Raw genomic sequence first — 27,922 nt, forward strand, 5'->3', positions numbered from 1 at the left:
GATCACACCATTCGTATGGCCAATACCAGACTCGCAGTCAGACTGAACTTGGCCATTTGTTAGGAGATAATCGGGTGGACAGAAGGAAATATTCCACTATGTGCCACAAGCATTTTGGGAATGTCTGGTCCAATGCTGCTGAAAGTGAAAAGGGATATTTAGGATGGTATTGAGCACTGCATGGCTATGGTCAGCAGCACAGAAACCCAGCAGGAAGAGCAGATCATCTCACTAAGTACCTGCCTACCAGCCCGATTAGTCATCTCCAGCCCAATCTGTGGAAGTGTCTGCAGTTCCACATTGTCTTTATGCAGTTCCCATCGACCTCAACCATCTTAAAGCTCACAATACCAGAGTGGGGCGAATCATCAATAATCTGAAGGGATTGCCAAATTAAAAAAAAACATTATCGAATAATAGAATTACGTTGTAACACTGTCTTTCACGTGCATGCTCCTGGTGATTTGTAGCCATTAATCAACATACAATTTTAATTTCTGCTGAAAACATTGTTATAATTTCTTGGACGTTGGATCTGTTTAATGATCTCGCCGCATTAGAACATTATTTATCAACAATCAGTGATGTTAAACCTGTTAGGTTGCTTTTGATTCGCCATGTATTACTTGGCATCCCACATAACTTAATTCTGCTGTAACCAAAGTCTTTAACCAAAGAAAGCTAAAGGAATTGCTTTGCTTTACGTTACAGTGCAACAGTTTTGTTCGCAAATACATTACTTCGCAAGACTCAATGAAAACATTGCAACCACAATGTAAGTACAACACGGCACCATCATATGTGTCTGAGGTAATGGGAGAAATGTTAAAACCACTTCGATATTGAAAGAGAAATAAAATGACCTTATCGGAATCTATTTACAGAAAAACCGGAATATGTTTCAACTGAACTGGAATGCTCTCTAAATTATCCATCAAATTTCGGCGGTATACATCATTCTTAACAAGACGGCTATTATGTTCAATATGATCTGTACTTCACTACAGCAGAAAGTTTGCTGTAATAGGTAAACCGTGTAGCCAAACGCACTTGGTTGTCGTTCACAGTTTAAACGCGTTCACAATATTTCTCAATCATTTCATTTAACGTCTAGTAAAAGGCTGAAAACAAATTGAACTGAATCTGTTGGATTCAATCAGAACTGAAATGGCTTAACTTTCCAGTAGGGGATTCGTTACCCGAGAAACAGCAACAGATCGCCTCCGGTCTAGGAGTGTTACTCTGGGTTTTACTTGTCTGATTTACACTAAATGGGCGAAGGATTCTGCAAATGTGACAATGAAGCTGGGTCTTTGCAAGGTTTGGAATCAAACCTGGAAGTGTGAAAAGGTCAATTGTGTAAGTAACGTTAGCTAAATGTAATTACCGTGTCATTTAACGTCGGTTATTTTTAAAACACCAAGTCTTAGTAACACTACGCGAATTACGACGGATGTGCTATAAAACATGTTGGTGGTATTCGAGGAAATTGCCTCTTAATAATGATTCAATCCGTGCAGTCATTGGCTCAAAAAGACGTATATTCAACGTCGCAAATGTCACAAGAACGCTGATGATAAATAAATAGCGGGCACTGAGGCTGCAGGTTGGAACCCCGGAATCTCAGCACGACCTCTCTAAGCGTAACTGTGGCAAGAAGTCGGTGGAGGAAACCATCTACACACCGTGCATCTTTCGTAAAGGAACTCCGCACTCGACCACAAAGCTACAAAGATCCTGACCTCTTTATTTTGTTCTCAAAGAATACCCAGGTAACTCGAGAAAATGCGTTTATTAATCATCTTTGTTTCTAGGGATCGCTGCATCTTTCATAGAAAGATGCATAATAACGGGGATTAGTTGCATAAAGGTGTATTAAAGTTTACATTTTGGTAGCTAATCACACTATGAATATCTAATTACAGTTTCTAGATTAGTGATTCGAGTATAGTACCAATGTTACTGGTCTCCATGTTTTGGAAGATAATACCTATTTCTACAAGCGTACAACATCACTAAGTACAAGGTCTATTTTAACAAAACAGAATGTTTAGAATTAAGTTTTCCCCTAATCGAAGACTTGAGCGAGTGCTTCCTCTCAAAAGAAAATGAGGTCGATACGCGTTCCTATTTGGCTTCTGTTGGCATCAAACTCACATGCAATTCGTTCCGATAGGAATTGCCGCAGCATCAGGATCCTCAATGAGCAGCTTTATCTTCGGACTGAACTCTTCCCTTCAAACTTTTTCTTTTACTAGCATTAGTGTTTCCCCCCTAAATTTTGAATCTTAGCACAAGTGGGACGTGGGTTGCAAAGCGTATAGCATATAATACCACAATACCTTCCGTATTCTTTGTCTTTTTCATAAGTGATGAAATGCGCGTCTGAATTAGAGAAGTGTAATGAATACACCAAAACCCCCTGCCTTTAAACAGCCACCAGAGCCATCGCTGACTTAAAAAAATAATTCTGTGTTCTGATACTTAAAAAACGCGGTGACAACCTTGTAATATTTGTAATTCGATTACCCGAGCCTTTATTGAGATCGGTTGTTTCCCAGTCCATTGTTATAACGCATTGTTATCGAAGACGAAAACATGCCAGAATGATAGAAATCGAACATAAAATCGAAAAACGTGGCAAGGCTCAGTTAGTTTTTAAAATTAATGGTGACGGAAGACTAGCAAGCAGGACATCTTCGGCGAAACATCACCTCAAATCGATTTGCTGATTGGTTTTATTATCCCGAGCACCTTTTTTTCCCAGTTCACCTGAAGTTTTGTCTGGGGATTCGATAATTTTCTAAAGCTTGCGTGTAAAACTGTAGAGATTTTATTCTCTCTCTTTGTATTTCAGGGTGAAGATGGAGTGGAGTGTGATTGTCCTGGCGCTGTCGCTTGGTTCACTCTACACAGTCCGTGCTGACTGCACCCAATGGTGTTCAGCGTGCAACCTGGTCTTGGACAGTTCGATCAAACCACTGGTAAGGTAACTGCACTCGAGAATGGAGAGAGCATTACGCATTATGTTCGCCTCCACAACTAATTGAAAGGAAACAGACTCAGTAAAAGTCTTACTGCATAAACCGACTGAGAAGCGTGTAAATAGAGTCAGCAAGCTGTGCAGATTCCTTCATTGATGACTGAATGGAAGTCAATAGGTTGAAGTTCGAAGATAACTATCAGTCAGAACTGTATCTAAACTGTGCATTGTAACGGGTTATCTTACCAGTTGCCACTTACATGCTACCATGCTATGTCAAGCAAACTGGGAGGGATACTTATCTGTCACTTGGTCAATTTTTTTTCAAAAGTTTCTGTAAATAATTGACACCAATATCAAATCTTGGATAGAGAATATATAATATTCTAATAAGAACATGTATTCAGACTAATAATTTAATTTAAATTAATAATCCATAAACTGAAGTATTTCAGATACAGTATTCCATATTATAAATAGAATGAAACATTAAGTACACAGAAGATGGTCACTAGAACCTTAAGTACTGTACATTATGAAAGAATTGTATACATAGCCTTTCTCCAGACTTCTTCTGTGCAAGACATACTACACAGATGCATCTAGCAGTCAGTGAAAAGTTTATTGGTGAACAGTGTAACAGCATTTGCTTTAGAATTGTGGAATACTCCTGACAGCAGCCTTTAGATTTTCACTGATAATTACATTAATTACAAGAAATTATCACTTTATGCTATTCCTGAATCATTGTAGTTAGTGGTAATTCTTCCCCTATCATCCTGTTTCCCCTTTGCAAATAGATCTAAGAATAAAGTCAAGAACAAATTAGTTTGTATGAACAGATAATGTTGTGCTATAAATGTAAATTATATGCATCTACAATAAATTTTAATAAAGCCCTCTTCAAATATTTTATGCCCATTTGTAGAATGATTTTATTAAATTAAGTACTGTAATTCTTGTCTCTTGGAATACCCATGTTATGGCACTACTTGTCAAAATGGCATGAATCATTGTGAAAGCTTGTGTGCCTATTTGTGTTAAGGACATCTGTGTCATTCAGACTAAGCCTATTTTTTCAAACTTTGGATGAAGTACACTTTTTTAAAAACTGATTTTCATATAGTACCTATGATTTTAATTAATACCAACAATAAAAATTATGCTGAATACAATCTGTTCCACAATAAATAAAATGTTGTTTGACTGCTATCTTTCAGACATGCACTTTAGAGTGTGAAGGGGTAGTGCTGTCGACTGATGAGTGGGAAAAATGTGACAGGGCACTACAGTTGTACAACTCTGACCCATTGGGTATTGTAGATAAAGTTTTTTCTGACCCAGCGACTGAGGAAAAAGAACTTGAACGCCCAGAGGAACTTAGTGGACAGCAGCACAAAGCAAAACGCTATGGAGGTTTTATGAAAAAAATTGACAAGAGCAGAGTTTATGCACAAGCATTGGCTGAAGAAAATGCATATAACAAGGACCAAAATCACAAATATGGTGGCTTGATGAAAAAGTTTAATGAGAGGGATTCATCTGAATTGCAGGATCTTGCAACTGCAATGGAGAATATAGCAGCAGAGGATGATGTCCCCCCAACAGAAGAGCTAAAACACTATGGAGGATTCATGAAAGGCTATGGCTACAAAAGAAGTGAGGAGCTGGCGAATGAGGAGAATCAAAATGTGGAACTGCAGAAAAGATATGGAGGTTTCATGAGAAGAATTGGTAGACCAAGATATAAATGGGATAACCAAAAAAGATACGGTGGTTTCCTGAGGCGCAATTTTCGTGTATCACTGAGGTCGGATGATGGTGAGGCCAATGATTACAGTGACGAAGCTTCAGACTTGTAAAATAGCCAGTCATTTGAGTCTTGATGTGAGAGTGTAGACTGCCAAAATAGATTCAGTATTTAAACTCTAAATGTATTGTTTGAATGCACAAATATTTTTGCTATTATGTTTCTATTTGGCTCGCTAAAACAGCAGTTGAGCAAATTAATTGTATTCTGTTGTCAACGTTCATGTGAATCAAATAAAAATGGTCTCTGGACTGAATGGTTTTGGTTTTGTTTGCTTTCTGTATTAGTATTTGATGTTAGAGATGATCTTTTATGCTTCGTTTAATAAAGTAAGTAATTTCTGTGGCTAACAAGCAAAGGAAATCTGGCATGCTCAGTTTGTTCCTCATGGTTTTTTTTAAAAGATCAACATACACTAATAGCCACTTTATTAGCCACTTGATCGTTAATGCAAACATCTAATCATCCAATTATGTGGCATAAAAGTATGCAGACATTGTCAGGACCAAACATCAGAATGGGGAAGAAATGTGGTGTAAGTGACTTTGACCATGGAATGAATTTTGGTGCCAGGCAGGATAGCTCAGAATAGCTCAGAAACTGCTGATCTCCAAGAATATTTATACACCACGATCTCTAGAATTTACTGAGCATGGTGCAAAAACAAAAAACATCCAGTGAGTGGCAGTTTTGGGGGCGAAAACAGTTTGTTAATGAGGGAGTTCAGACTAGTTCAAGCTGACAGGAAGGTGACAGGAACTCAAATAACCACACATTACAACAACGGTTTGCAAAAGAGCATCTCTGAATGCAAAATACATTGAACCTTGAAGTGGATGGACCACAGCAGCAGAAACACATGAATGTACACTCAGTGGCCATTTTTTAAGGTACAGGAGGTACCTAATCAACTGCTGCTGAGTGTAAAGTCATGAACAACAGTTGACTTTCAGTAATGTACATTCCAATGATCATCTATTCACAGTGCTGAGGTCATGATCATTATTTTCTTGAAATAGCCTGGGCTATTCATTCTGAACAAACTGATGGAATCTATGAGTTATATAAAGTTGGATCATGATGATTGCTTTGCATAAGGTAAAAAAAATGCATGGTGACAGATGTGCTCAGTAATGTGAAGTTGTACTTTACATTATACTTCTTAGAACAGAAAACATTCACCTTCTTACAGCAACATTGGATTTAATTGTGTTGACTTTATTTCTTACATTCTTCACATACATGAGGAGTGAAAATCTTTCCATTATGTCTCTGTCTAAATGTGAAATGTGCAGTCATAGTAATTTATAATAAATAGAACAATCAATGTAACACAGAATACACTCAAATCAGTTTGAGTGAATCAGTCTGATGGCCTGGTGTAGGAAGTAGCCTGTTGGTCCTAATTTTAATGCTGTGGTACTGCTTCCCAGTTGGTAGCAGCTGGAATAGATTGCGGCTGGGATAACTTGGGTCCCTAATGATCCTACGGCCCTTTTTACACACCTGTCCTTGTAAATGCCCTGAATCATGGGAAGTTCACAACTACAGATGCGCTGGGCTGTCTATGACTTTGGTCATAGATTTAAAAAACAAAGAACTGAAAAGATTCAGCAAGTCAGGCAGCAGCTGTGGAAAGAAAACCAAGGCAATATTTTAGTTCTGAGATCCTTTGCCAGAAGTGACATACATCACCTGTATTTTTCCTAACGATGACGCATTGTGAATTTAAAATGAAATGGATGCCTCTAATCCAAGTAGCTTTCTATGAAAAGTATGCCTTTGGAATATCAATTATTTAACAGCTTTAGTAGCAGCTTTCTCTTTCTCAAAAGTTAGTTTTTTAACCATTCTACTTTAAGAAGCTTTAACTCATCTGAAATTTTACTAATTTGTACATGTTTTAAGTTACATGCATCTCCTCTTTACGTGCCTTCTCGTGGGTTCTTGCTGCTAGTCTGAAAAGATTACAAGGTAGTTGCATCAAAATGTGACAAGATTTTTATAGTTAGTTAGATAGTTAAGATGTTCACAAACTCTTAAGTGTTGCCACTCTCGAGTATTTTGGGAGTATTTGATTCAGCACCCTAAAGGGTATCAGATGTGGATATGCAGGACAAGCAGTGTAAGTTGCTCAAATGGACCAGAAGAATCCTTACTGACCAAAGGACCGTCTAAAACGACTTGTTTTAGGTAACTTGTGGGTATCAGTAAAAATGCTCAAAAATAAATTACTTTTAACCGGGACCTCTTTTCCAAGTTTTAGGAGATTTTCTCAACACATAACATGACATAATCATAATTACACTTGCAATTCTTTTGTGCTAATACTAATAATGACAGAACAGTGACAATTATAGCCCTTTTAATTACACCAAGACATGATGAATCAACTGCATGATTTTGGACTATATTGTATCTGAACTAGACCAGGCAGGGTTTAAGGGTTCCCAATACGAATGGGTGTTAGTAGGAGAGGTGATTGATAAGTTTGTGGCCTAAGGTAGAAGGAGTCAATTTTAGAAAACCTACCACATTTATTTTTCAACATTGTCCCCTCCTACATTACACACTTAGTCCAGCGTTCATGGAGCATACGGATCCCTTCTTTGTAGAAGTGGTCCACAGCAGGGGTGATTGATAAGTTCGTGGTCTAAGGTAGAAGGAGATGACTTACTAATTTAAAACTTTTTGCATTATCACTCTAAGAGTTGAACTGCATGTGCACATAACGAGAGTGTCTTGGACCTCCAGGTGGTCCACAGCAGGGGTGATTGATAAGTTTGTGGCCTAAGATAGGAGATGAGTTATACAGCTCTTGTTACATGCATGTGCAGTTCAACTTTTTGAGTGATAATGCAGAAAGTTTGAAGTTAATAACTCATCTCCTTCTACCTTAGGCCACAAACTTATCAATCACCCCTCGTAGAATACCTTTTAAAATGAAATCTATTCGCTTCCATAATGATCTTTCTGTTGGTCACTCACTCATTAGCTGTGATACTGAATGGAAGAGGAAACCAAGGACAACTGTCAAAAACAAATTTAAAGAGTATTTCCCAGAGTAATATTTTATTAAAAGAAAGAAATGTCTTTTTAAGGAAAATCAATAACTGTCCTTGGCCTATAGGCAACAAGATGCTATGAACCACAAGTTACACTTTTAGTTTGTTTATGTTGAGCTATCTATATGTTGTAGCCTGGGGAAGAAGTACACACTCAGGACAACAACTACTTTCTTGGGTTTTAATTCCTTTATCTGTTTTAGATGTTTAAGTGCCGGAAGAGGGTCTTAAAAGAAAATGAACGAATTTTACAATCAGATCCCATTGTTACAATCTCCATTGAACCTTCGATCCACACACTTTTGTATTGACCAATTGCCTATGCAGTATAAAAATACAAAGAAAATCGCACAAAACTAATACAGTACTAATAGGGTAGTGGCAATTCTGAAGGAACACAATACAAACAACATTAGAATCCCCCCAACCCTGTATCTTATACATAGCAGCGAAAAATGTAAGTGAACACTTCTCATCTAAGAAATCTACTACTTTTTAGTACACACGTGCGAACCGCCGAACGGAGACTAAACATTCATGTTATGCGGTTACATTAACAATCAGTCATGATACAATAAAGTTAGACAAAAGGTACACTTTGGCACAACTTTTACAAGATATTGCCTGGTAGTTAAATTACAGGAAGACTGACCTACTTGGCCGGTGAGGAACTTTGCAAGCCACACTATCCAGCATCGAGTTATTTACTCCTGAAAATCTAAAGCACCCACATGTGAAACATGTCAAATTACCAATATTCCAGATTCGCCAACAAGCATAAACAAATTCACATGGATATCGTCAATTAATGCTCACCTTTCCTCACCCAGCCCAGTACCTCTGGGGGAACTTGATTCCAACGCCCTACCAGCTTTGGCAGCAGAAAGCAAAATGGTCTTCCCACTATCCCTCGTGGTGACGTCACCATCTCCACTTAAAGGCACAGACAACTATTCTAGCATTACGCGGATGAATGCTTAAGGACACTTTTAACGATACTGAATAGCATTCAATAGTCACCCAATTACATATATAACTGGTAGAATATACTACATCACTTTTAATACATACTTGTATAGTAAGTATATGGCAGTAACTCTAAAATATGGGTTGGGCTATAATGAAATAGGCCTCTTAGTTTGTATATTTTATAAGATATGAGTGATACATTTTCACATAGGGTGCTTCTGTAAATAGTCTTAAGGATTTTCAACAAACACAAATTTTCAATGTGGAGTTGCATTCTGCAATTCAGTACACAAATTCAGATTTATTAACTGGTAAATTGAACTACCTGTACTATACATTGCTAAGAAAAACTGTATTTTAAGATTTGCTTTAATAAAATAATGTTGTTTCCATCTGCGATATAACATCATTCTCCACCTTTATTAACTCAGAAGTCTAGAGGGCAGCATTCCAGAGGTTGGAATTACACTTTGTACAAAAGAAGGTAGTTGTGATTGTTGGGGGTTAATCTGCCCCAAGATGTTCTACCGATCGAATTAACTTCAGCAATGACAAACAGGTGATAATCTGCAGATGCTGGAAATCCAAGCAACACACACAAAATGCTGAAGGATCTCAACAGACCAGGCAGCACCTATGGAAAAGAGTACAGTTGATGCTTCAGTACAGCAGGACTACAGGGTCTCGGTCCAAAACGTCGACTGTACTCTTTTGCATAGATGCTGCCTGCCCTGCTGAATTCCTCCAGCATTTTGTATGTGTAACTTCAGCAATAGCTTCCTTCCATTACAAGATCACAAGTTAAAATGGTCACCAGTGATTGCTTGATGATCAATTCTGTTCACTATTCCTTAGGCTTGGAGTGATAAGTTGCAAGGCATCTTCATGCCACAAAAGTAATATTTAAAGACCACCTCCAACAAGATATTCCATTCCCAATTTCATCATAATGGGTGTTACTATTAATCAAAATCTCAACTGAGCCAACCATATCTTCACAGAGACTATGAGAGCAGATCAGAGGCTGGGCATTTTGTGGTGAATGACTCACCTACTGATATTCCAAGGCCTTAGCACCACCTACAGAGTACAATTCAAGAACATGATTGAATAGTCTCCACTTGCCTTGATGACTCAGATAAATACAAAAGAAACTCAAAAACATACACGACAAATCAGCTTTTTTGATTGGTCCCCCATCTAGCATCATAAATAGTCATTCCCTCCACTAATGGGTCCTATGGTGCAGTATATGGGATCTACAAATTGCACTGTAACTAGTTGTATAGACCATTCCAAAATCTCCCAAGGCCACAACTTCTAGCACCAAAGTAAAAATGACAAGGAAAATTGTGCATGTGAAAATTTCAGCTGCAGATTCCACACCAAGCTTTATGCCACCCTTACTTGGAAATATGTTGGCATCCATTGTTTCCGAAAATAATTCCAGGTTTTATTTATTGAACAGCATTACGCAAGTACCTGCATCAAAACGACTGTGGAGGTTCAAGAGATGTTTTTTACATGTTTTTTGGGGTATTTAGGGAGCAGCATGCATGTATCTTGCCTCATCCTGAAAAAGATAATTTAAAGAACATGATTCTCTTTTCATTATTCTGTGGATTTAAAATCCACAAAAGAATAAACAATATTCTATTAACTGTCAATTTTGTAGTAAGAGTAAGTTGTATAAATTATACTATTCCAACATAAACTCAGCAATCTGAGTTAATATTTAATAGTATTGAAGTTAACCAGAGCACAACTGGAACAGTCAGAAAAATATCATAGAAATAAGTGTAAGCTAAGCTAAGAAAGTGACTCACCTGGTCAAAAGCTCCAACTGCCTTTAACGTGCAAATCTACAGGACAATGGAACATGCTATAGTTGCTTAGTTGATTCCAGCTGCAAGAATGCACAAGAAACTTGAACACATTTAGGCTGAAAAACCACCTTTTTGACTATCACTTAGTAAAACATATTAATTGTTCATTTGCTTCACCACTGGCTTTTGTGTTAATCACCAATAATCTCCACTATACACCCAGTGGCCATTTTTTGTGGTATTCTATATACCTGCACATTAACGCAAACACCTAATCAGCTAATCATGTGGCAGCAACTCAATGCAAAAAAGCATGCAGACATGGTCAAATCCAAACATTGTTCAGACAAATATCAGAATGGGGAAGAAATGGAGAGGCTGTACTTGATCTGGTATTGGGAAATGAACCTGGTCAGGTGTCAGGTCTCTCAATGGGAGAGCATTTTGGAGAAAGTGATCACAATTCTATCTCTTTTACCATATCATTGAGGAGGGATAGGAGCAGGCAAGTCAGGAAAACATTTAATTTGGTAAGGGGAAATATGAAGCTATCAGGCAGGAACTTGTAAGCATAAATTGGGAGCAGATGTTCTCAGGGAAATGTATGGCAGACATGTGGCAAATGTTCAGGGGATAGTTTTGTGGCATTCTGTATAAGTATGTTCCAATGAGACAGAGAAAGGATGGTAGGATACAGGAACCATGGTGTACAAAGGCTGTAGAAAATATAGTCAAGAAGGAAAGCTTATGAAAGGTTCAATGTTCCAATGAAACAGAGAAAGGATGGCAGGGTACAGGAACCATGGTGTACAAAGGCTGTAGAAAATACAGTCAAGAAGAAAAGCTTATGAAAGGCTCAAAAAACTAGGTAATGATAGAGATGTAGGAAACTAATAGGCTAGCAGGAAGGAACTTAAGAATGAAATTAGGAGAGCCAGAAAGGGCTATGAGAAGGCCTTGGTGAACAGGATTAAGGAAAACCCCGAGGCATTCTACAAGTATGTGAAAAGCAAGAGGATAAGATAGGACCAATCAAGTGTGAGAGAATAGGACCAATCAAGTGTGACAGTGGAACAGTATGTATGGAACAGGAGGAGGTAGTGGACGTACTTGCTTCTGTATTCAGCATGGAAAGGGACCTTGGTGATTGTAGGAATGACTTAAAGTGGACTGAAAAGCTTGAGCATATAGACATTAAGAAAGAGGACGTGCTGGAGCTTTTGGAAAGCATCGTAGGATAAGTCACCAAGACCAGACAAGATACACCCGAGGCTACTGTGGCAGGTAGGGGAAGAGGTTGCTGGGCCTCTGGCAATGATCTTTGCATCATAAGTGGGGATGGGAGAGATTCTGGAGGATTGGAGGGTTGCAGATGTTGTTCCCTTATTCAAGAAAGGGAGTAGAGATAGCCCAGGAAATTATAGACCAGTGAGTCTTACTTCAGTGGTTGGTAAGTTAATGGAGAAGATCCTAGGAGGCAGGATTTATGAACATTTGGAGAGGCATAATATGATTGGGAATAGTCAATATGGCTTTATCAAAGGCAGATTGTGCCTTATAAGCCTGATTGAATTTTTTGAGGATGTAATTAAACACATTGATGAAGGTAGAGCAGTAGATGTAGTGTATAAGGATTTCAGCAAGGCATTTGATAAGGTACCCCATGAAAGGCTTATTGAGAAAGTAAGGAGGCATGGAATCTAAGGGGACCTTGCTTTGTGGTTCCAGAATTGGCTTGCCCACAAAAGGCAAGGAGTGCTTGTAGACGGGTCATATTCTGCATGGAGGTTGGTGACCAGTGGTGTGCCACAGGGATCTGTTCTGGGACTCCTGCCCTTTGTGATTTTTATAAATGACCAGGATGAGGAAGTGGAGGGATGGTTAGTGTATTTGCTGATGACAGAAAGGTTGGATGTTTTGTGGATAGTGTGGAGGGCTGACAGTGGTTACAATGGGACATTGATAGGATGGAAAATTGGGCTGAGAAGTGGCAGATGGAGTTCAAACCTTATAAGTGTGCAGTGGTTCATTTTGTTAGATCAATTACAATGGCAGAGTATAGTATTAATCGTAAGACTCTTGGCAGTGTGGAGGATCAGAGAGATCTTGGGGTTCGAGTCCTTAGGACACTCAAAGCTGCTGTGCAACTTGACTGTGTGGTTAAGAAGGCATATGCTGTATTGGCCTTCATCAACTGTAGAATTGAGTTCAAGAGCTGAGAGGTAATGTTACAGCTATATAGGACTCTGGTCAGACCCCACTTGGAGTACTGTGCTCAGTTCTGGTCACCTTACTACAGGAAGGATGTGGAAACTGTAGAAAGGGTGCAGAGGAAATCTACAAGGATATTGCCTGGATTGGGGAGCATAACTTTTGAGAATAGGCTGAGTGAATTCGGCCTTTTCTCGTTGGAGCGACAGAGGATGAGAGGTGACCTGATAAAGGTGTATAAGATGATGAGAGGCATTGCTTGTGTGGATAGTCAGAGGCTTTTTGCCAAGGCTAGCATGAGAGGGCACAGTTTTAAGGTGCTTGGAAGTAGACGCAGAGGAGATGTCGGAGGCAAGTTTGTTATGCAGAGTGGGGTGTGCGTGGCATAGGCTGCCAGTGATGGTGGTGATCGATACAATAGGGTCTTTTAAGAGTCTCTTGGATAGGTACATGGAGCTTAGAAAGATAGACAGGGCTATGGGTAACTCTAGGTAATTTCTGAAGTAAGTCCATGTTTGGCACAGCTTTGTGGGGCTGTAGGCTTTCTATGTTTCTCAATGTCCTAAGTGTGATTTAAGTGACTTTGATTGTGGAATAATTGTTGGTGCCAGAGGGCATTGTTTGAGCATCTCAGAAAATGCTGATCTCCTGGGATTTGTATGCCCAGCAGTCTCTAAAGCTTGCAGAAGTTGGTGCAAGAAACAAAAACCATCCACTGTGGGCAAAAATGCCTGATTAATACAAGAGGTCAGAGAAGAATGGCCAGACTGGTTTATGCTGACAGGAAGACAACAATAACTCAAATAATCAACACGATGCATACAACAGTCAAACCTTGAAGTGATGGGAGTACAGCAGCAGAAGTCCATGAACATACACTCAGTGGCCACTTTATTCAGTACAGGACGTAGCTAATAAGGTGGCCATTGAGTGTACAAACGTCCACATGCTTCTTCTACAACAAGCCTCATGAATGCATTGACTTACCAAAGCAAGGGCAGTAAATGAATGAAAAAAAACTATTTTCTAAGCCACATACCATCTTGATATGGACTCAATTAATGTTCCATCCAAACTAGGTCAAAACCCTGGAGGAAATAGCAAATAGAAGATCATCACATTGGGTAGCACAGCGGCTCAGCTGGTAATTTGCTACCTCATCGTGTTAGAGAGCCAGGTTCAATCCTGACCTTGGATGTTGCCTGTTTGGAGCTTGCACGTCTTCCCTGTGACTGTATGGGTTTCCTCCAGGTCCTTCACTTTCTTCCCACAACTAAAAGACTTGTTTTTTGAAAGGTTGATTGGACACTAAATTGCCCCTGGTGTGTAGATTTGTGGTAAATCTGCTGAGAAAGTAGGGATAGCAAACGTGATTACAGTATATTGGTTGCTGATGATTGGCATGGACACAATGGGCCAAAGGGCCTGTTTCTGTCCTGTATCTGGCTATGTTTTTCTGATTTCAATGAAGCAGCTTACTCCCATTTCCTGAGGGCAATTTGAACCAAGTATTCAATGCTGACCTAAGAATAAATATGTCATTTAAATTTGTTAAAAGGGATAGGATCATGCAACAATGGTCTCATCTGGTTAAAAAAAAAGGAAGAAAATTCAAGTAAAGCAATGAGAGGGCAGAGTCCAGTTTTCATGGATCCTTAGCCACAATCCCTTCTAACTTCATCCAGTGATACCGAACAAAGTTCGGCCTTAGATTTCCAAGTCACCATTCACAGGAATTGTTTCCGGATAAACAGATCACAAGCTGCCTCATGAGTTATTCTCCAGTTGCCAAGATGAAAATGTGGACAAACAAAAAAGAAACTTCTCCAATATTCACTGGGACAAGTTGATAATTTAATTCTTTGTTGGTCTGAACTTACAAGTGGATCAAACATTTAGAGAAAAAAAGTTCAACCACTCACCAAAAATTTCAGTCAACCACTGGCCCAATCAGGATTATGCTTCACATCTCCACCCAATGATCTGGCTAGTTGTACATTTTTAATGCAGTTTTTCTACATTTGTCGCATATCAATTTAAACTCTCCCTCTCTCTTCCAAAATATTACACAATAGACCAAGATAAATGGTAACTAGTAAAGTTCTGAAATATATATACATAAAGTATAATGAGTCTCGTTTTATGTACAAGTTAGGTAAGAGATTCTGGAATTAATAAAGACTCATACCATCAAACTAAGGAGCTGTATCTCTGATCTTCTTATTATCTCATCCATTGTCTACTTGACATTCTCATACACACCCAGCCTTCTCTTTCCCCGTTATCTGCACTCTATGTTCTCTAATAATTCTTTCCCTGCCCTGGGAAGTCTGATCATTTCCTCAGTATCCCAGTCATTTCTTCAGCTGCTTTCATACCCTTGCTGAAGCTATCTTGTATATCCCCTAGTCCGCTTTTATTACACACCCCCTCACTCCACCCCACTACCTACATTTGATGTCCAACACACTCTATGTAATGTACTTTCTCCATCAAGGGGAGAATTTTTGTGGTATTTTTCTTGTTATGGAGTCAATTGTGGGGAAGTTGGAAATATAGATTAAAAATATAAATACAGAAAATGAAGATTAAATGCATAATCAAAAAGAAAGGCATCTGAATCAACATTACTATCCATTTATTCTTTATTAAATGTAAAAAAAGAAACGAATCCCAAAATTGATTATTTTTATCAAGAATACAGAATGGATAAAACATTGCTATGGAACAAAATTGATTCCAGTATTATTAATTCTTAAGTAAAATATTGGGGAACCCTGTAACAGAGATACAGTAAGAATTTATATTACAAAAATCTACAGAAATTTATTGAAGATTTCAAATTATATTCTTTCAAGAATGAATATTGCAACAATATTTAAAAATAATTCTTTACAATACAAAAACATATATTGTATCTGCAACTCAATTTATGACACCAAATTATTACTAAGTAGACTGGCAAAAATTTTAAAAGGCTTCAAATCACAGCAATTTATAAAATATAGGTTGTTGGATGTAGACATAGTCTGCACTTAAAAAGCACGTTAAAACAATAAGTTACAAAAGAAACAAAGAATATGCATAAAAGACATGATGGTCTCAGTTCATTATAATGCACTTAACCCTTGTGCTTTAACTTATAGATTATATTTGCACTTAAATATGTTCCACACATGTCAGTGCCCAGAGAAATGTGGAACAGAGAAGCTCAATCAAACCTCCAGAGTGTAAGAAAGTCTTGACAATATCTCCCAATATGATGAGTGAGTTGGCTGACCAGTTCTAAAATAAAGAACTCCAGAAAAACGTAATTAACCTTGAAGAGGTATCTTATGGAAAACCAGAATAGAAACAGTAGTTTCAATTTTTTTAAAGTACAGATTAAAGGTTATAAGGATTGTCTTTACATTGACACTTTTTTAGTATATGATGATTAGGTCAATTGAAGCATTGATAAGAGGTTAGAATCAAGTGGTGATTATGCACATTTGCTTGCAGTAGGAAAGAAGAATTAGCAGTGTTATGTTTTGTAACTGAAAACATGAGAACTAATTGAAAGCAAAACAAGGAAGTTGGGAGAAAAGTTGTGTACTTCATTTTTTTACTTTAGGTGAGGTATTGCATGGTAGCATGTGATACACATAGTTTTACATATAAATGTATTGAATTATATAAATGAACAAGAATGCTTAATTGAACAATATATTTACAATATTACTGAAATATTAAATACCCAACAATCAGCTCAACAATTGCTGAATTTAAATTTAGATTACAAGATGAACCAGGGACTGTTTGTGAAACTCTTCATTCTAACATTAGAGTAGTTTAATATACTATGAAGTCACAAATTTGTGAAGTAACTTCATCTGGGGGCTAACGGTAATCAGAATTCAAAAACATAAAGACAGAATTTTTTTGGTAATAATACTAAATCATGCATTTGTCATGTCAGCACATTCAAGCTTAAAATCAAATGATCAAATGCATTGACGTCAACTTAAAATAGATCACCCTTTCATTTGCAGAAGGATTAAGGTGTTGAATGAATATTGATCGGGAAATGTAAAGTTTTTGATAAAAAGAGACCTATTCAAATGTAATAGATGAAGAATTTTAGAGACCTAATATAAGAATATGGCAACTTCAGTTCTCAAAACTATTTCCCAAACATGTATTGTATTGAATTAGAGAAAATTAGATCAAGGAACTGACAGATATGCTGGGGAAGCTTTCATTTTAAGTAAGAGTTCAACAGAGAGCATTGAGAAATATGATTATCTACAGAGAATTATCTTTTTAGCCTTATTCAAATGTAAGAAGAGGTCTTGGATGTCAATTAATAGAGGAAATACTCTGCCCCAGAAGGCAGTGTAGGCCAAGTCTCTGGATGCATTCAAGAGAGAGTTAGATAGAGCTCTCATAGATAGCGGGGTCAAGGGATATGGGGAGAGGGCAGGAATGGGGTACTGATTGTGTATGATCACAGTGAATGGCGGAGCTGGCTAGAAGGGCCGAACGGCCTACTCCTGCACCTACTGTCTATTGTCTATTGAAATAAAATGTTCAATAGGTAAATGTGTAGACAAACACATCAAAAGAGAAAACTTCCAAATTTCTAACCTTTCCCTGAGCAAAAGGAATGTGATAATAAACAGAAAACATCACAGTAAGGTTAGATGGTCAAATATACTAGTTATTTAGCAATGCTGTTTGCACATTGATAAATATTCTTATTGCTACATAATGAAAGCACAAAAATAGCTCCTATGCTAGAAATACTTAAACCAAGCAGCATCCTCCTATTCTGGTTTAATTAACCTAAAGTTGTTTTCATTTGGAATTAACACTCATAAAAAAACACAAAACTTAAGTTGTTTCATATTCCTGATGATCGATGACAATAATCTGAACCACAAGGCTGCCTAACCCTCTGAACATTTCCACCATTTCCCATGGCTAAACATCCCTTATAATAAAAGGCCATTGTAACGTTGTATCACAAGATAGACTTTTAAATAAGCAAATTGTTGCATCATTAAGTAATTAGCAACATCAACCATCTCATTTCCCAGATCTAGTAACATTATGTTTTTAACCAATATTAATTCTTTAATTTTTAAGAAAGCCATTCCTAAAATGTACTTTGTCAATTGAAATTTTACCACCAAACTGGAAATGTACTTAATTAAATCATACAATGAACATGAAAAGTAAAACACACAAGGAAAAACAATCAATTTCACGAAAAATATAAATCCACAGTATAGATTATATGCTTTGGTAAAAAACATTCTTTAAAAGATTAAAATAAATGTATTTTCAAAACACCTGGAATTAAAATGTATACTTTCTAATTAAGTCATTTAATTGCAATGTAACACTGCCAATTTATTTGCTCATAAAAGTGAAGCCAATTTCTTGACTTTAAAAAGCTAGGAATGTAGTAAATCAGTTCACATATTACAGATCACATTCAATTCTAAGCAAAAAGTGCTAAATGTGCTTCTGAATAAAAAAGATTGACAATATACAATGTATTTTTAAAATCTAAACTTTTTTATAAAGTTGCATCTAAGTTATAAAATGCACTCATTTTGAAAAATCTGCATTAAATATATTCATAGACTAAAGACAGTAAAATCTGAATAATTAATCTGAATTATTTAAACTCTAAATTTAAATTTGGAATTCTCTAAAAAATGGATCAGCCATGATGAAATGGCAGAGTAGACTTGATGGGCCAAATGGCCCAATTCTGGTCCTATATTTATGGTTTTATGGTCTAAATAATTCAGATTACTTAATCTGAACAATAATCTTGTGTATAAAATCTGAATAAATTTAGAATTCTCTATAATTGCACTAAGAAAGCATGAGATAATGATTGACCAAAACTTTAAATGAACTATCACTTTCAGTTGTGGTACAGAAGTAAAAGGAAATATAATAAATCATATTACAAAAACAGAACTGGAAGCAAAAAGCTGTTCTGTGAAATTTTTAACATTTCAGATAGTTTGAAAATTCTCGGATCCTTTGGCTGGGTGTTAAACCATAATTATCTTCTCACATAAATTTGCTCTGCATCCACAAAACTATTCTTCCTCTTATAATGTGCCAACAAGTCCTTCCAGAGATAACTACAGCTCAGCAAATGCTCATTTCCTAAAGGACAGCAGAAAAACGTTCCGTTAAATGTTCATTGAAATCACTAAATGGTGCAATAATGAAAGTATTCATCTATATTTGTCCTAATGTGGATTGGTGCTACCAGACTCGAAAAGGACACAAAGGTGACAAGAGATTCTAGAATTAAAAGTTCAGCCTAGAATTGAACTAAATACCAAGATGTAAACAAACTTGATCACAGAACAATGGCGATAAGTCAATGATAAATAAAAAAAGAGTTTGTAATCTGTTCAAATGGGGGCACTGCAGCTTAGCACAGGATGGCATGCATGCATTCTAAGAGGCAAACACGAGGAAATCTGCAGATGCTGGAAATTCAAGCAACACACACAAAATGCTGGTGAAACACAGCAGACCAGGCAGTATCTATAGGGAGAAGCACTGTTGATGTTTCGGGCTGAGATCCTGCATCAGGACTAGTCCCTAGATGAAGGGTCTTGGCCCGAAACGTCGACAGTACTTCTCCCTATAGATGCTGTTTGGCTTGCTGTGTTGCACCAGCATTTTGTGTGTGTTGCATGCATTCTAAGAGAGCAGAGGTTGTAATAGAGGAGAAAGAAGAGGGGAATTTAACATGCAAGTTGACCCCCGTGTCTGCAGTCATTGTGGTAAAGGGCATTCATGTACAGGGAGCAGCAGAAAAATGGGGCTGACATATGTCTGCAGGTGTCTGGAGGTAACAAGCGAGCAAAGATGCCAATGTTGTTTATACGGAGAAAGTGCCACAGTAAAATTGTAGGACAATTAACTTAGCATATTTAAGAACACATATTTTTGAATTCAAGACTATTTTCAAGTCAAAGTATAAAATTGCTGCATTCTTGTATTTGCAATTTGTCAGTCTGTGAGATTTTTAGTTATCATTGATATTACATGTAATTCAATGTCCATTCCCCAATATCATCATAGAATTCCTAAATATATTATTACTTTCTAATCAGTTCTTCTGTAGTTTATCTCAATCATCCCCACTGACCAGAATTGTGAGAGTACCTGAAAAAGGGAATAGATTTAATAATAAGAGAAGAATGTAATGAAGAACTGGACACCCCAGTGCTTTGGAGGTAACTGAGAGAAGGCAAGATGACATCAATTCAAAAACAACTTCCATATCGTTGCTAGGTTAGTATATATTGCTGTTGCCTCTGTCCCAAATAAGGGGACAGATAAAGGTGAAATTTGTGAACTATATTACTATGGAGGGTGGAAATAGTAAATGGAATGTCATAAATAGTTCTCTGTGGGAATGCGACCCACTCTCAGGGCCTCACGACCGGCCGCTTTTTGATATTCCAAGGACCCAGCCTGGAAGACAAGCGTATCTTCAGGTTTCTGAGTTTTTGTGGCTCTGGGGGCGTGCTGATTCTAGGCTGTTGCTGACTGAAGCATTGTGGGAGAACACGGAACATTGGGAGCAGTGGGTTAGCTGCCGGGGGCAGTGTGTCCAAAGAACTGCACCTTTCTGGTGCAGACTCTCTGGGCACAGAGCTGGGAAAAGCAACGCAACAGACTTCTAACCGCAAATCAGTGAGTTGTTTGTTAAGTCTCCCCTCTCGCTGTGAAATGGGACACCTCGTTTTCCCTTATTAGGCAGAAAGAGAACCTGTGGTATGTCGAATTACTGAGTGAACGAGTAGTTTTTGGGGTACTGATGCGTTGCTGAATGCTTGAGTGCTCAGTGGAGGGCACTAATGCTTTTTTGCCGGTGGGGGTGGGGTCATTGCTTTGCGTGTGGGAGGGGCAGTTTAGGGTTCTAACAATTTAACTGTCATTCATTCTTTGGGGCACTTCTCTGTTTTGATGGATGTCTGCAAAGTAAAAGAACTTCAGGATGTACACCAGATACATTCCTCTGACATTTAACCCATCTATTGAAACCTATTGATAAATATTGTAAATACTGAATTGGTAAGTAACCTGAAATATCAATTCTACCTCTTTTTCCATTGGAGCTGTTTGGTCAGCTGAGTATTTCCAGGAAATCAGCAAAATTTTGCCTGCATGGAATATTGCACACGTACATCGGTGATTTCCAATAGATTCTTCATGGTTATCATCATGATTAATCTGTCCTGGGGCCCTTGATATCTTGTCTGAAACATCAGTAAACAAGCTGCACAGTAGTACAGCTTGCTGGTCGCTCACTGGTTCAAGCACCTATGAGGTCTGAAACTCAGCTTCATGAAACTAGGATGTTTTTCTTCTTAAAGGGGATGGAGGGTGGTGTCAGTGTTGAAAAGCCGCTACTGGTGATGGAAAGCACTTAGAACTTATCATTTTTTATGACTAGCTCTTTTGCCAATAAAACTAAGCTGGATGGAGTTTCACTCCAAGTCTTTCAAAGGATTCTAATTTTCTCTTTTAAGATGATTTACAAGTTCACCACTGATTTTCAGGGGGTTGGTAAATCTATTCAGCATTGTAAAGCAATTAACATTCTGCTAATGTGATTTCACAGAAAGGGGCATCAAACCCAAGTTAATTATAATTTTGCACATTTTCAATAAGCCAGCAGCTGGTCTGAGCTCTTGTTTTTTTCAATCTCTTCTCTCCTAAAACATCCTTGTTCTATCTGAAGGTCACACAAATCAGTACAGATCTATTCAGATACTAAATCTTAATGACTGATTCTATAAATACTGCACATCCTGAGCCTCGGTGGCCTAAAGGGAAGGGAAAATGGATGTAGTATTTGTCTTTGTTTAAATTTTTCCTGTCACTCTCTCTCACTCTGGCAACAGCCACACTGCAGCACAACAAGCTACATAACATCTTCACTTTAAATGACATTTCAATGCTGCAATTCTAAAATAAAGTCAATTCAGCTTCATAACTCCTTCAATACTACAAGCTAAAATTTTTACCCTTGACCACATAGCAGAGAACACACCGAATTGCATTAACCATGCAGAACCTGGTTCTTCCTTTAGATGGCACTAATCGCCTTCTGAATGCGCCTGACAGGACCCTGACCAGATTCTAGAGAGAATTTTAACCAGTTTTGCTATAAATATATTGACCATTTTATCACTATAGTTGTATCACAACAGTGGGGATCAGTTGACTATTTTTCCTTTATAATTGGACTGCACATCTTTGTTGTGCATTGCAAAGAAAGTGTAGAGTCCAGCTCTTTTGCCCAGCAAAGCTCCAAAGTCAGATGGGAACTTTCTGGTGAGAAAAATAGGCAAAGGCCAGGTACTCACGAAGGCTCAAGATAGTGTGACCTTATTGATGAAGTTCACTTATCCTACTGTGATATGAAATTAGAACAAAGTAACTACTTTGTTAGAAATTAGATCTACATTCTACAACAGTGGTCCCCAACCACCGGGCCACAAAGCATGTGCTACCGGGCCGTGAGGAAACAATATGATTTGGCGATATGAAACGATGTGAGTCAGCTGCACCTTTCTTCATTCCCTGTCACGCCCACTGTTGAACTTGACGCATGCGAGGTCATTACCCACGCAAGGTCATCAGTCGGTCATTAACCTACTAACTACTTGATGAGTAAAAAACAAACTTCGCTTGAGAGTTTCTTTGAAAGAGGTGGTTGGGACATAAAAGGCCTAACGATGATGATAACGTAGAGACAGCTGAGGCCGAAACTGCAAAGAAAAAGAAAGCTTCCTTCAACAGAAAATACGATGAAGTGTTCATAAAATATGGCTTTAATGCAACTGGTGACTCACACGCTCCAAGCCCCCTGTGTGTGATATGTGGAGACAAGCTGTCCAATGAGGCAATGAAGCCCTCATATCTGCTTCGGCACCTTGAGTCCAAGCACCCTGCACTTAAGGACAAACCCGTTGAGTTTTTTTAGCAGAAAAAACGTGAGCAAGCAGGACAGAAGCAAGTGCTGAGAGCCACCACCTCCACAAACACTGCTGCTCTGAGAGCATCGTACTTAGTGGCTAGCTGTATTGCTAAGGCTAAGAAACCTTTCACTGTTGGTGAAGAATTGATTCTACCTGCTGCCAAGGACATGTGCTATGAACTGTTGGGAGAAGCTGCAGCTAAGAAGTTGGCACAGGTTTCTCTTTCAGCTACCAGTTTCAAGGAGAATCGATGACATAGCGGAGGACATCGAACCACAGCTGTTGGAATGGCTTAAGGAGTCACCATGCTATCCAAGTTGACGAGTCTACCGATGCCGACAACAATGCAATACTGCTGGTTTATGTGTGATGTATATTTCAAGACAATGTGCACAAGGATATGTTATGTGCACTGCCGCTGCCAACTAACACAACTAGGGCAGAACTATTTAAGTCTTTGAATGACTGCATTTCAGGCAAACTGGACTGGTCATTCTGTGTTGGAATATGTTGTTGGACGGGGCTGCAGCTATGACTGGACGGCTGTCTGGCTTCACTACCCGAGTCAAAGAGGTTGCTCCTGAATGCCAGTCTACACACTGTGTCATACACAGGGAAACAAACGCTGGCTAGCCAAAAAATGTTACCTGATCTTAAGAGTGTATTGAGTGACGTTGTTGAAGTTATCAGTCACATCAAAGCAAAAGCCCTTAACTCACGTCTGTTTGAGCAGCTTTGCGAGGAAATGGATTCAGTGCACAAACGCCTTCTCTTACACACTGAGGTCAGGTGGCTATCAAGGGGGAAAGCCCTGGCCTAGGTTTTTGAGTTAAGAGAGCCGCTACAGAGATTTCTTTCAGGAAAAAGTCACCACTGGCAGCACACTTCAGTGACGAGGAGTGGATAGCAAAACTCACTTATCTGTGTGACATCTTCACCCTGCTCAATGAATTCAATTTGTCACTTCAGGGGAGAATGACAACTGTCTTCGAGTTGGCAGATAAAGTGTCTGCTTTCAAAGCCAAACTGGAACTCTGGGAACGGCGAGCGGACAGGGGCATATTTGACATGTTCCCAACATCAGCTGGGATTTTGGGAGAGACTGAGGCTGCACTTCCCAACCGCAAATGACCCAAGACATACAAAGGAATGGGTCCGTGACCCGTTTGTGAATGTCTCCGGTGAATCATCCATGTCAGTGCAGGAAGGAGATCGACTCCTCGAGCTTGCAAATGATGGTGGGCTGAAAAGTATGTTTGACATAACATCTCTGCTGGCATTCTGGATCAAAGTCAAGGCTGAATATCCTGAGTTAGCCACGAAAGCACTGAAAATGTTGCTTCCATTTCCAACATCATATCTCAGTGAAGCAGGGTTTTCTGCAATGAATGCAACGAAAACTAAATTGCGGAATAGACTGGACATAAGGAACCCCGTTAGAGTATCGCTGCCTCCCATCACCCCTCAATGGGACCGTCTTGTTGCAGGGAAACAAGCCCAGGGCTCCCACTAATTCAGCGATAATTGGTGTGTTGCAATGATTTTATATGTTCATGCGAGGAAAATATGCGGTGTGTTTAATATCCAAACATACTTAAAATGTTATGATGCTATTGACTTATTACTGAGTTGTAATTGACTTATCACTATATTCATGTGAGGAAAATGTGCGGTGTGTTTAATATTAAATTTGCTAGATAAACCCTTTTAGAAATGAAATTAATTGCATTAGCCACTTATAAGTGACTTATAGTTGACTTATCACCTATATTTCGGTCGTGATTAACACCCTCCCCCCACCCGCCCGTCGGCCGGTCCGCAGAAGTATTGTCAATATTAAACCAGTGAGCGGCGCAAAAAAGGTTGGGGACCCCGTTCTACACGAACCAAGCAATAAGAATGGTCAAGGTAAGTAATTTTGGTTTTTGCACATCAGATTATATTTTTTAACTGCTAAGTCAATCTATCATTAATAAAGTAATCCAATAGTTTTCTCCATAATTTACAGACCTATAACTATTTATCAATGGGCAAAGCACAGCTTCAAATCATCAGTCTCCGACACTTACCTATGATGGAGCTCACAACTGAAATCACAAACAAGAGAAAATCTGCAGATGCTGGAAATCCAAGCAACACACACAAAATGCTGAAGGATCTCAGCAAGCCAGGCAGCATCTAGGAAAAGAGTACAGTCTACTTTTCGGGCCAAAATCCTCCATGAGTTCTGCCGAAGGGTTTCGGCCTAAAATGTCAATTGTACTCTTTTCCTGGATATTGCCTGGCCTGCTGAGTTCCTCCAGCATTTTGTGTGTGTTGCTAACTATTGTGATGTTTATTTCCTACTTGAAAGATGCAGGATAAGATAAGAGTTCAGAGAAACAAATTGAGATTTTGCTCACCGAGGATACAAAGGCCTTCCTTTGCCCTAGTAAGTGCAACATTCACTTGATTTGGATCAGTGATAAAACCCAGATGTTGCTTCAGCCAGGATTTTGAAGGTTGTGTGTCAATATCTTTCTTTAAAAGAGATCGAACAACAGAGAAGATGACATAACGCCATTCACTTCCTATGAATACAAAAAAAACAGCCATGAGTTTCAGTATTTTGCGATGTCATTTGAAGTTTATTGCTCAAACAGTTGTAAACTTGGTAGCTGGATTGGGTTATTTTAGCTCTTTTAGTCAATAATTCAATACTGCCATTACAAATAGGTGAAGCATTTTAAGCTGCAAAAAATTCTCTTTTATTTTTAAGCACCGCTAACTCAGTAGTGATAGAATTGATATAGAGTTCATATTTCTATCATTTCTCTCATCTATAGGACAATAAATATGTTTGTTTATGGCCTTGAAATTGGAATAATCACGTACACTGTTGGACAAAAAGGACACATTATTACACAGCTAGTAAGAATCCACACATCCCTGTTGCAAGAGGATGATGCATAAACCTTGGTGCTCGGTGAAATCAGAGGGAATATTGAATATTACTCCCAGTGACAAGTAACAATAATGGCATTGTGCAGAGTTCCTACTCATTTAGTCACCCTTTTCCCTTCTATTTCTATCACAGCCTACACACTGCATCAAAAACCTCAACAGTATTCATCAGCTACACATCATCTTCTGATTCCTTTATCCTTTTTAAATGCAATACAACTACTTCCAGGAACATGATGTCAGTTCTTGTGAACAAACAATGCCATTCAACTTCACCCTCAGATCCAGCATCTCAGAATTTGCACTTAATAGGGCAAAAGGGTAACTACATAGTGAATCACTGGGCTTGTATGCAGGAGATAGGGCAAAAAGTGGGACACCAGAACTTTAATTTCAGAATGCTCACTAGACCTGCTCAAAGCCTGATGTTGACTCTAAAAGCCTGAACTTTAAAAGCAGTTGGACACGTAACAGGAACTACTAAGAAAACCAGCCAATTTGCTCTCAATTTGGCATATGTGTAATGGCTAAGATGGAGCCCTGCTCCAAACATGAACTAGGCATTGGGTGCTGCATTGAAACAATTCAGGAGCATGATGTGAATGGTCTGTTCCTAATTTTGGCGGTGATACTTATAACCCTTGAACCAATGGGACCGTCTCACAGTGTCAGTGAAGATGTAACTACTGTCATGGAGGTTTAGATGGTGAACATATGTGATGTAGAGATCAATGTTAGCAATGGCTTCCCAAGTGTCTCATCATCCCTCCATCTGTTTTCAGGCAGAAGTAAATGCAAGAGATTTGAAGTGAATGTTTTTATGGTGGTGCAATGTTCTTGGCTTCAATACAACTTTCCCCACCCACTCTCTGTCAGCCTTAGATAACTAGCTGGGCTAAGAATGCTGTAATACTGTAGTCTGCAGCTGAATGTTTCACACATATAGCTCCTCCTCTTCTACCTCCCAAGCTGAGTCCATGACTGATATATTACACAGCAGCACACAATGTAGGAACAAAGAGTTGCATTGATTGATTCCTGATTCCAGAGCATAGTATGCCATTTTCTGGAAACTCAGAAAGGAAACAGTGGAATAGTTCTAGGCTTAAGAGTCGAGCTGCAGACAGTATAATTTTGGAAGGGACAGCTGGTCACCAGTCACCAGTCAGTTTATTCTGCCAAATTAGAGTCACTAACTGCAGCGGCATTAACATTGCATCACATCATTGGTGAGCTGCAACTACAAGGTTCACTTCACAAAAATACAGCTGCAGATGCTGTGGATCAAACAGGATTAAGGGTCTCGGCCTGAAACGTTGGCTACTCTTTTCTCACAGATGCTGCCTGACCTGCTGAGTTCTTCCAGCGTCGTGTATGTAAAGTTCACTTCCCCTGACTACAAACTCACCATTCATAAGGCAAAAGTCCCCTGTATACAACATTTCGTACCCATTCTGATAATTCAGCAGCCACTTCTCAGCATGGGCAGATAATGATACACCAGGACTCAGTGATTCCCACTATAGCTTCATGAGTCGTATATAGTACAAAAGAGAAATAGTGAGGAAGAAACTGTTCCTGAAATGTTGAGTGGGGTCTTTGAGATACTGTGCCTTTTCTCTGATAGTAATAAAGACAGGAGGGCATGATCTGGATGCTGAGGGTCCTTAAAGATGGATGCCTCCTTTTTGAGGCACTGACTTTGAAAGAAGTCCTCAATGGTGAGGGGGCTTGTGCCCATAATGGAGCTAGTTGAATCTACGACATTCTGAAGCCACTTATGATCCTGGCCACTGGTGCCTCCATTCCAGTAGGTGTTGAAACCAGACAGAAAACACTCCATGAAACATCTGTAGAAATCTACTAGAGTCTTCGGTGACATACAAAATTTCCTCAAAGTCTTAATAAAGTATAGCCACTAGCCAGCTTTCATCATGGTTGCATCTATGTGTCGGGCCCAGAATACATCCTCTGAGACGTGACTCCCAAAATTTGAAACTGCTCTTCTTTTCCATTGCTGACTCCTCAATGAGGATAGGTGTGTATTTCCCAACTTCCCTATCCTGAAGACTGCAATCTTCTTATACATTTAAGGATGA

General features: G+C 38.7%; 2 protein-coding genes across 3 annotated transcripts in view; one reads left to right on the forward strand and one right to left on the reverse strand.

The window, feature by feature from the left end:
- The window catches only part of pdyn (prodynorphin), a 279,199-nt gene extending 274,200 nt beyond the window's left edge, over positions 1-4,999 (forward strand). Inside the window, exons 4-5 of the mRNA XM_059980532.1 lie at positions 2,858-2,984; positions 4,204-4,999. Coding sequence (XP_059836515.1) covers positions 2,858-2,984; positions 4,204-4,845 — 769 coding nt within the window. The 3' untranslated portion in view covers positions 4,846-4,999. The remainder of the gene's footprint in view (positions 1-2,857; positions 2,985-4,203) is intronic.
- Positions 5,000-15,581: 10,582 nt separating this feature from the next.
- Positions 15,582-27,922, reverse strand: part of helz2a (helicase with zinc finger 2a) — a 122,073-nt gene continuing 109,732 nt past the window's right edge. For both annotated transcript variants that reach the window (XM_059980534.1, XM_059980535.1), the window contains exons 20-21: positions 25,283-25,450; positions 15,582-19,035 (exon numbers count right to left, since the gene is read on the reverse strand). In XM_059980534.1, the coding sequence (XP_059836517.1) occupies positions 18,929-19,035; positions 25,283-25,450 (275 nt within the window). In that variant the 3' untranslated portion in view covers positions 15,582-18,928. The remainder of the gene's footprint in view (positions 19,036-25,282; positions 25,451-27,922) is intronic.

The sequence above is a fragment of the Hypanus sabinus genome, chromosome 9 (genome assembly GCF_030144855.1).
Source record: "Hypanus sabinus isolate sHypSab1 chromosome 9, sHypSab1.hap1, whole genome shotgun sequence".
Taxonomy (NCBI): Eukaryota; Metazoa; Chordata; class Chondrichthyes; order Myliobatiformes; family Dasyatidae; genus Hypanus; species Hypanus sabinus.